Genomic DNA, 15199 nt, shown 5'->3' with positions numbered 1-15199 from the left:
TACCGTCGGCACGGGGTGAACATTAAAGGTGGTGAAATGTGATGGTTTGCTCTCAAAGCTGTTGTTATCTGGAAGGATGAACTCTGAGCAGAAAGGCAGCCCACTAAAGTAACATTTCATCAGCATTTTCCTCCTACATTTATCACAGAGTCTACACAAAATCCTACACGTGTGTTTGCTTGCAGAGTCTACACAGAAAGTGGATAAAATCCTGAGCATTTGTTGTCAAAGCACTGACACTAAAGTTTCTTGTTTGTAACCCTGATCTCTCTCCTTCCCCACGAGCAGAACACGTGCTTGGTATGCTGCAGTAATCCTCTAATTATGTAATTGCTACTGCATGATAAGAAAATGGGACAGGAATTCATTAAACTTCAGCTCCTCCTTGGTAGTCACAGAATCATGGAATGGATCACACAATGGTTTGGGTTGGAAGGAACCTTTAAAGATCATCCACTTCCAACCCCCTGCCATGGGCAGGGATACCTTTCACTAGCCCAGGTTACTCCAGATCCCATTATACCTGTCCCTGGACACTTCCAGAGATGGGACAGCCACAGCTTCTCTGGGCAACACATTCCAAAAGGTTGGTAGCCAGCCAAGGAGATTTGCTCCTATGTTCATCAAATGCTGCAGAGCTTCCCTGTTTTGATTTTTAGGGGATAGGGAATCTGACAGCCTTCACTGAGGAAACCGAGCACACCCACTTTGCCAGGACTGTGCAGAAAGCAGCACCAAGAACTCCCATCTATCTACTTTAACCTTGCTATTTTTTTCCAAGGTCTGCCCTTTTCCTAAACATTCCTATCTTGTACCAACTGCTGAGCTATTATGAGTAAAGGTTAGAAAAAAAGGTTGGGGAACGATTCAGCTCTCAGGCTTTAAACCCTCACTGAAAGGTCTAAGGCTCTATCTCTGCCACTGGAGCACTTGACATCCTCACACAATGTGAGGGATCAGCTCAATTCTCTCTGGGCACTCCCACTTAAATGTGTCAATGCCACCCAAACAGGCTCCACTGACACCTCAGCACAGACTTGGAGCCATCCAAGATACTCCTGGACACGAGGCACGTGGAGCTGGTAGAGCTGACCCAGCACATGAAGATCAAAGCCATTGTTTGGGCAGCAGAAATCTTGGGTGGGGCTCAGTTTTGGGACAAAAGCCTGGTCCCACTGGGAGTGTCCCCTTCCAGTGACTGAGGAGGCCGTGGGGTGAGTGGGTCAGGTAGGTGTCTACCCTGCAAAGCCTCTGGAAGGTGCTGGCAGGAAGGGTGGGATTGCAAACACGTTTCCTGCGTTGGCTCACGCTTTGGAAACACAGCCCTTGCTCACGTGCTGCTTTCTCTGAGCAAAGGCACCTTCAGCACCCTCAGGGTTATTGTTTCTTGTCCTCCCCGTTCTTTTCAGAAGGCTTTAAGGACATCAACCTGTTGGAATGAATCCAGAGGAAGCCACCAAGATTATGAGAGGGATGAAGCCCCTCTGCCATGAGGAAAGGCTGAGGCATCGGGATTGCTCATCCTGGAGAAGAAACGACTTTGGGGTCACCTAATTGCAGCCTTCCAGGACCTGAAGGGATCTACAAGAATGATGGGGAGAGAATCTAAAAGGGCCTGGAGTGACAGGATAAGGGGGAATGGACTCAAATGGACAAAGAGTGGGTTTAAATGAGATATTAGAAAATATTCCTTCCCTGTATGGATGGTGAGGCCCTGGCACAGGGTGCCCAGAGAAGCTGTGGCTGTCCCTGGATCCCTGGAAGTGTCCAAGGCCAGGCTGGATGGGGCTTGGAGCACCGTGGGATAGTGCAAGGTGAATGTGATGGCACCACAAACAGATGGTGTCAAGTCCTAGTTTTTCCATCTCTAAAAATCCCTGCCCCAACACCTGATCAGCATCAGCCCAGCCCTGCACTCTGAAAAACTCCAAAGAACATTTTACATTCCTTCAAGATATTCTAGTGGAAAATACCGAAAGTTTAGAAGAAATTCATATTAGCCAAGAGATGACCCACTTACATACAGATTTATTCAACACTTAAAGGGATATAATAGAGATAAGAGGTGGTCAAAGGAAACTAAATTAGTGTAGCAGAATTTGAGCTTGTCTCCTCTCTCCTAATACTGTGTCACTCCAGCTAAAACATGGAGAATGCTAATGGATATTATGCAAGGAGAGAACCCTCCCACGCATCACATTAGCAAAAAATCCTCGGAGACGTGGTAGTTTCCCTGGAAAAAAGTCATCCACGTTCATTCTTGACATCACATCTGATTGCAGTTGGCACAAAAACATCAGAGGGAATATTTTAATAATGTAACATCTCAAGTTTGCACATAAGTGAGACTTATCAGACATTGGACATATTGTTTTATTGCACTTTCACCTTTTTTTAGTTGGAATTTACCAGCTCCAAACTCTCTTGATGCTCAGCTGCAGCACGTTGTGCTACAACATTTATGTAGGTCATTGACTTCTCATTTTCAACAAATTCTTTGTAGTGCAAGTGTCCACATGTGCCAGACACTCCCGAAATATCTTGAGGTGCATCCAAAGAACCTCAAACTGTACAAAACATCCACTTCACATTCACTATGCCACCTCTTGGCTCCCAAGACTTTTAGTTTTAGGGGACAAACAGTGGTGTTGAGCAGAGAGAAAAGAAGAAACAGGTTGAGGTGATGAGCTTGTTGAGGGTTTGTGGTTTTGGCTCTCTGCCACAACACTGGGCTTTGGGGATGGTGAGGAGTTAAGAAGCAGAGTTACCTCCACCTGTGACAACAGGAATTCTTAACAACACATCCTGAATATATTTTCTGCTGCTCAGACAAGCTTTGGGCAAGCAGTGGTGGTGACAGAGCCAGGGATGTCCCCCCACAGAGGGAAAAGCAGCACCAAGGGTGTTACCTGTTCTCCGGGGCGTTGGTGAGGGACGCGACGATGTTCTGTTCGATGAAGAAGAGCATGGAGAGGAGAAATCCCAGCCCCATGGCACTCATCACCGACCCAATGGACAGGGACTGCACAGGGGCCAGCACAAACAAGCTGTCAGAGGCGTTGTAGTTGAATTTGGACACTGCAAAGAGGAGAGGAAGGATGTTAGGAGGCACCTTCTTGTCCAACCATCAACGTTTTACCCACAGCACAAAGTAGTGGGAAGCAAGCAGGAAAGCAGGCGTGATGCTCTGGCACGTGGGAGCCTGGAGGCCGTGGAAGATGGGTCCATCTGGCTGGTTTGGTTTATTTTTTTCCTCCATCCACTTAGGACTTGGCTGCCATCCTGATGGGACAGACCACTGCTAGTCCTAGCAAGGCATTACAGATATTGGAGCAAAACAAAAGAGGGAAACTTGTCCTCCACAGATGCTGCAAGGTGTTTTTAGATGAGAAAGCCTTATTTCCAACCAGCACCATAATGCTCAGCTCATCAACCCACAGAGGCATTTGGAAACTTCCTCATCTCCAACAAGCTGTGCAAGGCATTTCAGTATAAAATTTAAATCAAAACTCTGCTGCCATTGGAAGCAATCCATGGCAAGGGATAAATCACACATGGCCACGCATCATTGTGCAATCCAACTGGATGGAATGGCCATCACAATAAAAAACAAAAAGCCATTTCTTATTTGTTTCCATACATTTCCTCACATCACCCACTCACGTCACTGCAGGACAATGCAATTCCTGTCCCCATTATCACTTCCTGATATGGAAAAGTTGATCTATCTGGCCAATGAATGGTGTCTCATTTTTAGATTTCCTTGTGTAACTTAGAGCTGCCCAGATGCTCTGCACCATTTCACCTAAATGAGGAAAACAAACTGGAGACTAAGAGGACAAACTGGGATGACCAACTCCATGTTGATACGACTGGCAACAACCCTTCCTGCCTGCTGATTACTCTGCCTTTTGTTCTTTGCCAGAAATTGTTCATCTCCCTTATTGTGACACACACCTCAAACTCATTGAAAAGACACATCTGGATAATTTTTCTTGTCCCAGCCTCATTTAATTGGGGTTTTGAATGACATAAATCTAATAGTGAGGAAATCTGAGCTCTTGGTGGGATGTACACACGCTATTTGTGAAATTACATGGAAGAACTTTATTTTTTAGCAAAACTTTTCCAGGATTTGACTTCTCTCTTTCATAAACCTCAGTATTCCAGAGAACAAAACCAGAACTTACTTTCAATTTCCTTGAAGATATAGGAACCCACAACAGAGAAGGTCAGGACTGAAATGGGTAAGGCACAGTCGGACAGAATTTCACGTACCCTCGCGTGCAAATATGGGCTGCAAAAGAGACAAAGAATTCCCATCAACACCCCACTGCCAGGACAATCACTCAATCCAGACAACATTTAATGCTTTAGAAGTGAGAATTCAGTCCCATCTTGCAATTTTGAAGAGATATTTGGAGTGAGGAATTAGTCTTTCGCTCAGCCCTAAATCTTCTGGAACTTACAGCCTTTGAAGGTTGATGAATGCAGAAGCAAAACACAAAGAATCAAGAAAATAAGATGCAAGCTAGGGAAAAAAAGGCCTTCAAGCACCAATTTGTGTCTCATTTCCACTTTAATTGCTTCCTGCATTTCAAATGAAGAGTTCTAAGAGCAATAGGAGCAAACCCCAAATTAGAGCTGGTGTTTGACTCCCAAGAGCACACTGAAGGTACATTCCCAGTAGACCTTCCTGCACCATCAGGAATTTTTGCTCAGCAAAATGGTTCAATGCCTGTTTGGAGGGAGATACAGGGATCTCAACATGAATTGGGAACCCAAAGCTTTTTTAGAAAGTCATTTGTGAGGCCAAACCGAAGACAGGAGGGCATCGTTCACTGAGGGAACATTTTGTTCCGCTGGGAATATTTTCCAAGTGGCCCTGCCAAGTTCATCTCTGCCTTTGGCTTCCACCTGATTTTCCTGGGTTGCAGAATTAAGATCTACCATCTGTAAATTACTCCCTCAGAGAGAACATGAAATAATCAGCAGCCTGAGCTCTAAATAACTCACCTTTTCTTGAACTGGTAGAGCGTGTGGCCGAGCCAAAGTGTTCCCAACATCAACATGAGGCTGAGCACGGCGGTCTCACGCCCGTAGTGCCCATCGTGAGTGCAGGTCTGGTTCTCACTCACTGAGGAGTTCATCAAGAAGGTGGTGTTGATGCCCAGCCCTGGGATAGCATCAGCCCGTGATTTTACACCTCCTGTGTGCCCGTGGTAGTAGTATTTCTTAAAAACTGCACAAACGACCAACAGGTGAGTGTTAGGAGAGGAGTGTGACCATCAAAGCAAGTAAAATAAAGGGAGTTTCTTGCTTGATCATGAAGTATTCATGTTATGTTTCATCAGCTCTGCCTCTCAAGCAGAAAGGAATCAGAGCTTTTGCTCTTAGGAAGCCAGCGCTTCACAAATTGATTTTTTCACTTATTTTAACAGGTAAGAGTTACATTGATCTATAAAGCAACACTGTAAGGACTTCCACTGCTAATTATGTGGGTTTTTTCCCAAACTGGAAGTACTGTTGTTAGATATACATAGAAATATTTCTATCTAGACACCTGCTTGCAGCAGCCTGGCAAACAAATCCCATCAAGATTCTCTGGAAACACCAAGAGCAGCCAGGCTGCATAGATCCTTAAGTGGATTACACAGTGTACAGTAATTACTTTTCTTCCAAGGCTAGTCCAGGTTTTAGAGATAAGTGCTGATGATATGCAAAACCTGGCAGAACATTTACATTTACGATGCAGGTTAGAGTTACAGGGCACCTGAAGTAAACCTGCACAAACAGAACGCCCAGTGAAGCCCCTGGAACTGTCCATAAATGTTTCAGATCAGCTCAAAGGCATTTATATAAGGAATGGACAGTAAAGAGCCTCTTGCTCTTGAGCATTCACTGTGTTCCCATTTCTATGTCACTGGATGGCTCCAAGTGTATAAATATGGTTTGGGATCATTTAACCTCAGGGTTAAATGATCAGGTCTTCCTCTTCAGGGAGGAATAGCTTGAAGGAGCAAGCAAAACCAGAAGATGGGAATTGGGCCTTGCAGCCTCAGTGTTCCCACAATATCTGCTCAAATGGCAACATGCAGCAATCCACACTTCCCTGTGCCCATGGGAAATACAGGAGCATGGAAACCACCACGCCAGAGCTTTGCAGTCCCACTACCTTTCTTCATTTCAGTCAAAATACCCCTTCAAACTTTGCATCGAGAACTTCAGGGCAAGACCATCCTCTCTAGGCAAAAACACAACCACCTGAAGCTTAGGCTAAAATGCACCTCCTAACATTTCCCTCACCCTCGAATAATAATTCAGGTTCTGAAAGCCCCAAACATTTCAGCTTTTCCATCTGCAGCATCCACAGGGAAAGCAGAGAAGACAAACTAATTCTGAATATTTGCAAAAAAACTTTGAAAGTTCTTGTGCAGCACAACCGATATTCGCAACCACCTTGAGTCTGGCTGAAGCCCAGGTTGTGTTACTGCTGATTTGGAGCTCACTCCAGTGTAAAATGCCCCGAGTTCAGCCAAGAAGCCATTTGAAATGCAGTAAGGATCTTCCTTGTACCATCTTTAGAAGGATTTAAAGGTGTTTTAAAAGGAGTCTGGGCATTCCACAAGCGGATGAGGTCAGCGCAGCACGTGGGCCATGAAGAGACAAGACTGCCTCACATCCAATACATGTGTACATAAATTTAAACATCACAGAAGGTTTGCAGTTCAAAATTTAACCTCTCAAACTTCACCAAGAGCAGCCAGGAGTGAGGAGATCACCTTAAGGGTCCACAAAGGTTCCCCCAGGAAGGAGCAATCCCATCCCGACCCCGTCAGCGCTGCGCGTTCCCCATCGCGTGCAACGGAAGAGGCTCTGCTCTCCTTTATTTCCTCCCTCTGTGCTCCAGCTGCCTCAGCCCTGGCAGGACACACACACACACCTGCCCTGCAAACAGGTAAAACTGGGGCCCAGGGCACTGCCATGACCCACAGCCTGGCACAGAATGGGTTGTTAGAAGATTTGCACTTTCCGGTTCTGAACGCCAAAGGACGCTTTTGTCCTGACAAAAATGATTCTGGCAGCATTTCCTGGGAATTCACAGCTGGCAGGGAGAAAAGCCTGGTCACCCTGAGTGCTACTCAGTTCTAGAGACACATCCGAGCATCAGAGAAACCAGCAGCACAAACAACACAGGAACTACAGAGAATGTATTTGCATTCCTCAGGATTAAGATTTGGACTGGAATGAGTCACAAACAAGTGACTTTGTTTTGGGTCTTGTAGATTTTCTCCAGCTCCCACAGATGGCTATATTGCAATAATATATTTGGGGCTGATCTTTGGTGCCTTGTGCTCAGCTTGACTACATCACTCCATGCTCCATCTCTGAGGTTGCAATTCAATTTAAATGCACCAATTCAGGCAGGATTGCTCCAGTCCCTTCTGGATAGAGGAAAAAAAACTTGCTTTACTCTTGTATTTTAATTAAAACAAGAAGAACATGCCAAGATAGAGAGTGGAGGCCTTTGTCCCATACCGCCTTGCTGGGAAGGATTTGATTCCTGAAGATTTTTAGTTTGTTTTCACACCAGAGCTCAGTGAACCTCGTTGCCAACATCCAGAGAGAGCAGCGGAGCCGGGGGTGCCCTGGCCGAAGCCAAACCCTTCTCCAGGCTCCAACAACATGAGCTGGCTTTGTTTTCCTCTGCCTGCTCACCACCATTTCCTGCCCAGTGCAGATGTCAAGATCAAACAAACACAGCGTCGGTGGCTGGGCCAGGCAGCACAAACAAAGTGTCACCGGGACCGCGAGAACGCTCAGGGCTTTGGTTCCTCTGCAGGGCAGGGCCCTCCCCTCCTTTCCTGCATGTGTACCTTGCAAAAAAATCAAGGTTATGAAGGGGCTGGGAAAACATCTAGAAAGAGGTGGCATTGTCCCCTAGCACTCAGGAAGCCCAGAGTTGATGCCAGCTGGATAAGGCACTACCAGGACACGTTTAAACGGTATGGGGAAAATGCCAGCTTTCACTTCCTACTGAACTGCTCAACCAAAATTTTGAGTGGGAGGAGGAGGTGGCAGCAGTGAACCATCACCTCCTCGAAAACAGGAGGGGAAGAACAAAGATGAGCCTGTGGCCATGAGCTGCACTGGTGTCATGTTTTTAAATATGGGCTCTAAGAGGGTTAAGGACAAAGTCTGTGCCTGCCAGCACTGGTGTCCTCCTGTGTCTGGAAACAGGAGGTCCCACATGTGGATGCCCTGAACACTCCCAGCTGCAGCTGAAGCCATCGTGAGCTGGCAAAGGAGTGTTGGTGTGACTTTATTACCATCATTCCTATAAATTCATCCCTTCACAAGTACAAAGAGAATTCAACTGGTTCACTAATAAAACATAAAATCACAGAATATGTTGGGTTAGAAAGGACCTTTAAGATCATCTTGTTCCACCTCCTGCCATGGGCAGGGACACCTTCCACCAGCCCAGGCTGCACCAAGCCCCAATGTCCAACCTGGCCTTGGACACTTCCAAGGATCCAGGGGCAGCCACAGCTTCTCTGGGCACCCTGTGCCAGGGCCTGCCCACCCTCACAGGGAAGAATTTCTCCCTAATATCCAATCTAAACCTGGTTTCTCTCAGTAAGGCCACTGCTCCTTGTCTTACAGGATCTTCTCCTGTTCCCACTGAAATACTCCAAGGATTTACTTGAATATTCCTGGAAGTCTGGCAGACAAAACCAGTGGATGCTTCCTGCACTTTTAACCTGCAGCCCACACCTCTGCTATGGGATATCAGCTCTGGGCTACAGAAACCTTGTGAATATTGGCTAATTTTTCCAGAGCAGCTGAATGTTCTGTTGAGGACCACTTGCAGACTGTCCCATGCCTCCAAGACAGGGCACAGACAGCACACACTCAGCAAAGCTCACAGAGTCAACAACCACCCTAGAAAAATCTCTCCCTCACCACCTCTAAGCAGGATATTTAAAAGATGCAGGTGTTGTGCAGAGAAAAACACCCCTCTGATTGCACAATCAAAGCACACAAGGCAAATTAAGGATTCCCAGTGAAGCGAGAGAGTATCTCGTTTCAAATTGCTCTGCAGTGTCAGATCTCTTGGAAAGCATTCCCTTGCAAGCCTGGGTGTCTTAAAAACAAGGAATGTGCTTGGGTGTATCCTGAAGGATTTCAAAGGATAGCCCAAACTTTGGGATGTTGGACAACAAGTCATAAAAATCAAGGAACGAGGCCCTGTCCAAGTCCTCACTGCGATGAACAGAAGGTATTTCTGCTACTGTGATTCTCAAATACCTCCTGCCAATCCCCGTGGGGAGGGAGAGGAGTGTCACAGGAATCTGTTAAACCCTAAAGCTCTCCAAGGAGATTCAGAATTTAACCCAGAAATGGGAAAACCAAGTGGCTGGGAAGGGCAGAGGAGCTTTAGGAACGTGCTGGAGGCACTGCAGTCCTTGTGCTGCCATTAAAGAAGGGTCTCACAGCTCAGGGAAACCCAGGAAATCTCAACTCATCTTTCAACTCCCCTCCACAGAGTTTGAATAGTGTGTCAAGAAAAAAAAAGACTCCAGACATTGCATTTAAATGGGACCTTTTTTTTTTTTTTTGCCAGAACCATTCACAATCAAACTGGAATCAGGAGAAGGCTCTCACATCAATAACATCATGGTTTCTCCATTTGGTGAAAGTTTAGAAAAACCAATTCAGTCTCAACCAGCTGAAATTAGAGCTGCTAAAAATTCTGCACACCCAGGTAAACTGCTGACAAAAGGGCTGCTTCTATCTCACACACACTGATTTTCTTTTTTTCCCTGAAGACTTTGAATGAATACAGAACAAGCAAACAGGACACGTTTTTTGCAGCCTTGTGCTTGCTTTTGACAAGGCAGCAAAACAGAGATCTGCTCTGAAAAACACTGTTGCAAGACTTACCTTTAACAATGCCTTTGATGGCATCAAGCACAAATGTGATGGATATAAAAAGTGCAATTATTTCTTCTGTTGACCTGTGGAAAAAGCCCAGGAATTAATAGAGCTGCATTCAACTCTGTTCAAAGAAAAATCAGCACATTCATCAATTTACATGAAAATATACCAATTTGAGTTAGGCTCCAACTTAGAAACAAAACCCAGTAAATCAGAGAACTTCTTTCAAGCTGGAACAATAAACCAAAATGATACTTTCCTCATCTCACAAAATACATTTTGCAGCAAGTTCGTAATTAAGGAGCTTGTGGAATGTGTAATTTTTCCATTTGAAGAATAATCTGATCAAAATATGACTTCTTGAAAATAGCTACCTTTTAAAGAGCTTCATCAGGAGGCTGAAATTAAAGAGGGAATAGATCACAAGGAAAAAGCTGTTCCAGAGTCCAATCCAGGCATAGAAAGCGCTGAAATCCAAGTGATAATCGTCACAGATTCCTCGGATGACTGCAAAAGTGAAGCATTCTTGTGTCACAATCAACTCCTGTCACTGCCACCCAGTGATTCCCATCTGCTCCAGGCCAAAAAGAACCAATTTCGAGACTTCACCCCAATGCATTTATTACAGACACCATTAAATTCATATTCCTGCACTTCCAGAGGGACACTGGATCAACACAAACTGTTCTCCCTTTCCATCACGAGAAATGGGGAGAGACACTTGGGAAAATATCCCCCCTCAATAGCTCAAAGTATTTTTTCCTAGGGATTGAGGCCACAAAAGCAGTTGGAATTTGCTCTCTCTGACATTTTGGGATGCTATTGAGCAAGGGGTTTCACTGCAGCTCTTTCCAGCTGGTCACAGCCCATCCTCTGATTATCCCCACAAATACTGAGCTTGTCCCTTTGGTTGATCTCTGGTTCATTGAGATCAGCTTGCAGTACCTGGAAAGCTGCTGATCATACTTTAAAACATCAATTAAAAAACCCTTAAATTCAACAAACCCAAAAAACTTTGTCTCGAGCTGGTTAAACACAGCCACATGAGAAAACCATTGCTGAAACAGATTTCCTCACTGAAGCCTAGTTTCATTAAGTTTTTTCTCTGCAAAATGATTTCTTTAAAGAGAAAATCAACTTGCACTAAACCAGGAGTTGGTCTCGATGATCCCTGTGGGTCCCTTCCAACTTAGGATATTCTGATGGTGATGGAAAGGGGAGGAATTTCATTCAGGTTTTGCAGAATCCCAGAGTATTTTGAGCTGGAACGGACCCCCCCTAGGATCATCAATCCAACACAGGACACCCCAAAAATTCCATGATGTGCCTCAGAGCCTTGTCCAATCATTCCTTGACTTTGTGCCCTGGAACTTGCCAGAGGAGTTTGTTCCTGTGCCCCACCACCACCATCCTCTGGGGGAGAACCTTTCCCTGATAGCAGCCATGAAAAATATCAATTTATCAAACAAACACGACTCCAGCTCTATGGAGCTCTCACCCAAAGTTCCAAGCCTCAGGTGCAGACGTGGAGCAGACTCACCATTGATGTAGAGGGCCAGGGGAGCCGTGGTCAGCAGCACAACCAGGGGCTGCCCCGAGAAGAGGGCGTAGAGCAGCCCTCCAATGCACTGCCCGAAAATTGTCTTCCGCACATCTGGAATGGGGGAGGATGGAAACAAAAAAAAAGGATTTGGGTCAATCCCTCCCACATCCAGCAGCATTCACAGGGCAGAGAAACCAACTACTAACCAGTAGGAGAAATGTTTAAAGGGTGCAGAGGTAACACACTCATGAATCAAAAAGCGACCTTTTGTTTGTACCCATAATTTATTCATACCCAGATTTACTCAGTTTAGGGTTCCAGGTGTTCAGCTAATTGGTGGACTCTGGGATTTTTTTCTGTGTATTATTATATTTATATATACATTTTAAATATATTTATTTTATTTTAACACCTATAAGACATAAGCAGTGCTTGTTTGAACTGTGACTGCAGTATGAACTGCTTCTGCAACTGGAATAAAGGATGATGTTCAGCTCTGTCCCAGGGATTTCAATACTGGCAATTAAATCCAGATCAAAAGCACAGGAGCTTGTACCAATAAAAATATGCAAATAATTACATTAAGTCAGCATAATTCAAAAATACAGTAGCATACATGTGTATCAGTCCAAGTCAGATGATAACACCCAAAGCAGTGTTCAATTTTTCTGGTTTTCTACAAAAGTCATTAACTTAATTAGGAAAAAATCCTTTAGTTGTGGTTTTGGGTTTGTTTTCTCCCTGTAAATAAAAGCTATCAGAACTTTCTGTGACCAGAATGACATTTTGAATACATGGAATCAAATGCACAAAACTGACAAATTTAAGAAGCACAAAACTGATGAACTCACCAATAGCTCCTCGGGTATTTTCATCATTGAGGGACCCAAAGGCAATGGATGGAAGGAGGCAAGCAAAGTACAGAAAGATCATGGTGGTGATGTATTTCCCAATAGCTTTGTTGTTCCCAATAATACCTGGGGCAAACCACAACAAAAATCATATTGGTAAAGCACTGAAAACTTTCTCACATCATCCATAGGCACTGTTAGTTCATCTCCAGAAGCAGAAATTCAGTCCACACTTTAAACATGTATCTAAATTGCTAATATGTGGCTCTGCACAACCCACACTCTTCTGTTCATCTGGGACCAGAAGTAGCACCAAAATTGCCACCAGGCGTTTTCGACATCATCAAAACAGGAAATACGAGAAGCCTTTTGCTCAGTTTTGCCAGTCTCTAAAGGAAAAGGATCAAGTAGAAACTCTAAGTTTAGGGTTCATAAACCCCCACCCTTTCCTTTTTAACATGAACTTTTCAGGCATTCTGGACTGTGTCCCTCATGAGCTTCATGACCATCTCTTGTCTTCTCTATTCTTGTCTTGGCCAGGAAAACATGAAGCAATTCATTTTTCCCTAGATAAAAGTCTAAGGCTGAAGGTTTGAATCAATAATATGCTACTCTGAGCCAAAAAAGTGACAGCAGGACACAAAACCAAACAGCCCCAGAGGTCAGGAATGGCTACACTGAGATTTGCTTGAACAGGCCCTGCTGAAAGAACAGCCTCTCTCTTTTCCATCCACTCACCCCTCTCATCTCCATCGGAAAAAACACACCAGGCCAAAACACAAAGCAGCCAGAAAGAGAATTTAAGTGTCAGAATATGAATTTAAGAGCCTCTGAAGTAGCTTCCCTTCCCCTTCCTGTTTTCAGGCTGATGTTGATATGAGCTCACTGGGGATGCACAGGAGAAAGGATGAGATGACAGCAGCTGATCTTGCTCCAGGAGAACACAAGTTTTTCCACAGAGCAGAGAGGATGCACTGGACAAAGTCTCCTCAGCCTCCAGCCTGCCAGTGCCACCATCCTTGATGGGACTCTTCCTCTGAGACAGCTGGAAGAGCTTGGAGTGCCCAATTCCCCTTTCTGGAAGGCTCCAGAGCAGAGAATTCCCACACAGGAATCTCCCCTGAGCTCCCAAATGCCCACCTAAGCTTTTGTAGCATCAGTCCCTTGCTGAGAAAAGTAAAATCCAATGAGTTGGATCAGATAAAAGAGGGCTTGGCTTTAGAGGTTATTGGTGCCACACTGAAAATCTTTATCACTGGAATGAAAAGAACAAATCTCCCAATGACGTTTGGATCTTATCTAACATCTGCCTTCTGCACCATTTGCAGGGCAGAGATAAGGATGGGAGCAGGATGTAAAAACCCAAAATTCATACGTGACGTGTAATGAGCAGGCAGGCACATGAATAAAGGACACCTTGTGAGGTGCCTGCTTGCAGGCAGGAGAGGAACAGACACAATCAGCATTTCTGATGCTCAGCATCCTCAAACTCCAGGCTAAAACCTGATAAGAGACACCTCAAACATGCAAATATGAGCTTGACCTTTCGGGAGTCATCGGACCAGCTGTTCCCAGGCAAATTCCTTTCCATTTATTGGGAAGATCCAGAAACCACAGGTCACATTCCTGACCACTCCTGGAAACCCAAAGGGCCTGGAATTTAATTCTCACAGATGGAGACTTCCCGTGCTCCTGAGTCCAACAGCTGCAGGCTCCTACCTCACACTCCAAACTGCTTGAGAAAAGCAAAGACAAAAGGAAGGATTTGGCAAAACAAACTGGACTGAGGGGTGGTTCCATGAGTAGACACGGTCACACCCTGGTTCAGAGGCTTCTCTGTCACTCCAAAATACTGCTTTTTGGACAAGGAAGTTTTTCCAATATGAAAGGTCAGGGGCAACAATGCCTGGAAGTTTTGAAATAATTTCTGATAGGACAACCAGTCCAGAGAAACAAATAATATCTTTTCAAAAAAAGGTTCAGGTAGTTAAACTGTACTAAGAGAGGGCAGAAGGAAGAAACCTTGAAGAGTATCACAAAAGCTCATTTTCAGCTTCAATCCCAGCAGAGGAGCCCTTGCTGGTCATGGAGGTCCTTATGCATAAGGACATGGCCTCAAGCTGCACCAAGGGAGGTTCAGTGGGACATCAGGAGGAATTTCCTGATGGAAAGGGTTGTTAAACACTGGAATGGGCTGTCCAGGGAGGCAGTGAGTGCCCATCCCTGGAGCTGTCCAAGGAAGGACTGGAGGTGGCACTCAGTGCTCTGGGCTGGTGACAAGGTGGGGATTTGGCACAGCTTGGACTCAATATTAGAGGGTTTTTTCCAACTTCTGTGACTCATCTTGGCTGGGTCCAAGATTTCCAGCACTTTCTTTAATCCATAATCGGCCAAATAAAATTCTAGGATCAAGAATCCTTCTGGTGGGAAGCAAAATTCACTTTGTAATGGAGACAATAATTACACCAGATTAACACACTCCTTCCCAAAAACTGATGGATCACTCTTCAATTGCAGTCACGACCAAACATCACCTCTCCTTGTACAGACCCAGCTGCCACAGGCACTGAAATCCAGCATTAAAGCACAATTTACCTTTCTGCCTTTTCAAAAAGCCAACATCTGGTGAAACATTTTCAGGATGTTCTGCAGCCCCATGGACTGCCATGGCTTCATTCAGAAGAAGGTGAGCTGCATTATGATGGCATTTCATCTGTGACAGGCTCATAAAGCCACTGAAAAAATGTGTCACTCCACCTGCACCACGGAAATTTATAGCAGAAAAAAAATCAACTCTTGGTCCAGCTGTGGAATTTGAGTAGCTGATTATTACAGGAGCATTCCACTGAAATTAAGGTATAGC

The 15199-nt window shown here is 44.9% G+C and overlaps 1 protein-coding gene across 3 annotated transcripts in view; it reads right to left on the bottom strand.

Annotated features, from left to right (window-relative positions):
- SLC4A11 (solute carrier family 4 member 11) overlaps positions 1–15199 on the bottom strand; it is a 94394-nt gene that overhangs the window by 13077 nt on the left and 66118 nt on the right. For all 3 annotated transcript variants that reach the window (XM_088162958.1, XM_014876196.2, XM_088162959.1), the window contains exons 10-16: positions 12337–12462; positions 11483–11596; positions 10317–10449; positions 9949–10022; positions 5017–5242; positions 4191–4297; positions 2910–3078 (exon numbers count right to left, since the gene is read on the bottom strand). In XM_088162958.1, coding sequence (XP_088019084.1) covers positions 2910–3078; positions 4191–4297; positions 5017–5242; positions 9949–10022; positions 10317–10449; positions 11483–11596; positions 12337–12462 — 949 coding nt within the window. The remainder of the gene's footprint in view (positions 1–2909; positions 3079–4190; positions 4298–5016; positions 5243–9948; positions 10023–10316; positions 10450–11482; positions 11597–12336; positions 12463–15199) is intronic.

The sequence above is a fragment of the Sturnus vulgaris genome, chromosome 4 (assembly GCF_052056855.1).
Source record: "Sturnus vulgaris isolate bStuVul1 chromosome 4, bStuVul1.hap1, whole genome shotgun sequence".
NCBI classification, from domain to species: domain Eukaryota; kingdom Metazoa; phylum Chordata; class Aves; order Passeriformes; family Sturnidae; genus Sturnus; species Sturnus vulgaris.
The sequence above is the reverse complement of the archived record's forward strand: the minus strand, read 5'-3'. Positions and strand labels throughout refer to the sequence as shown.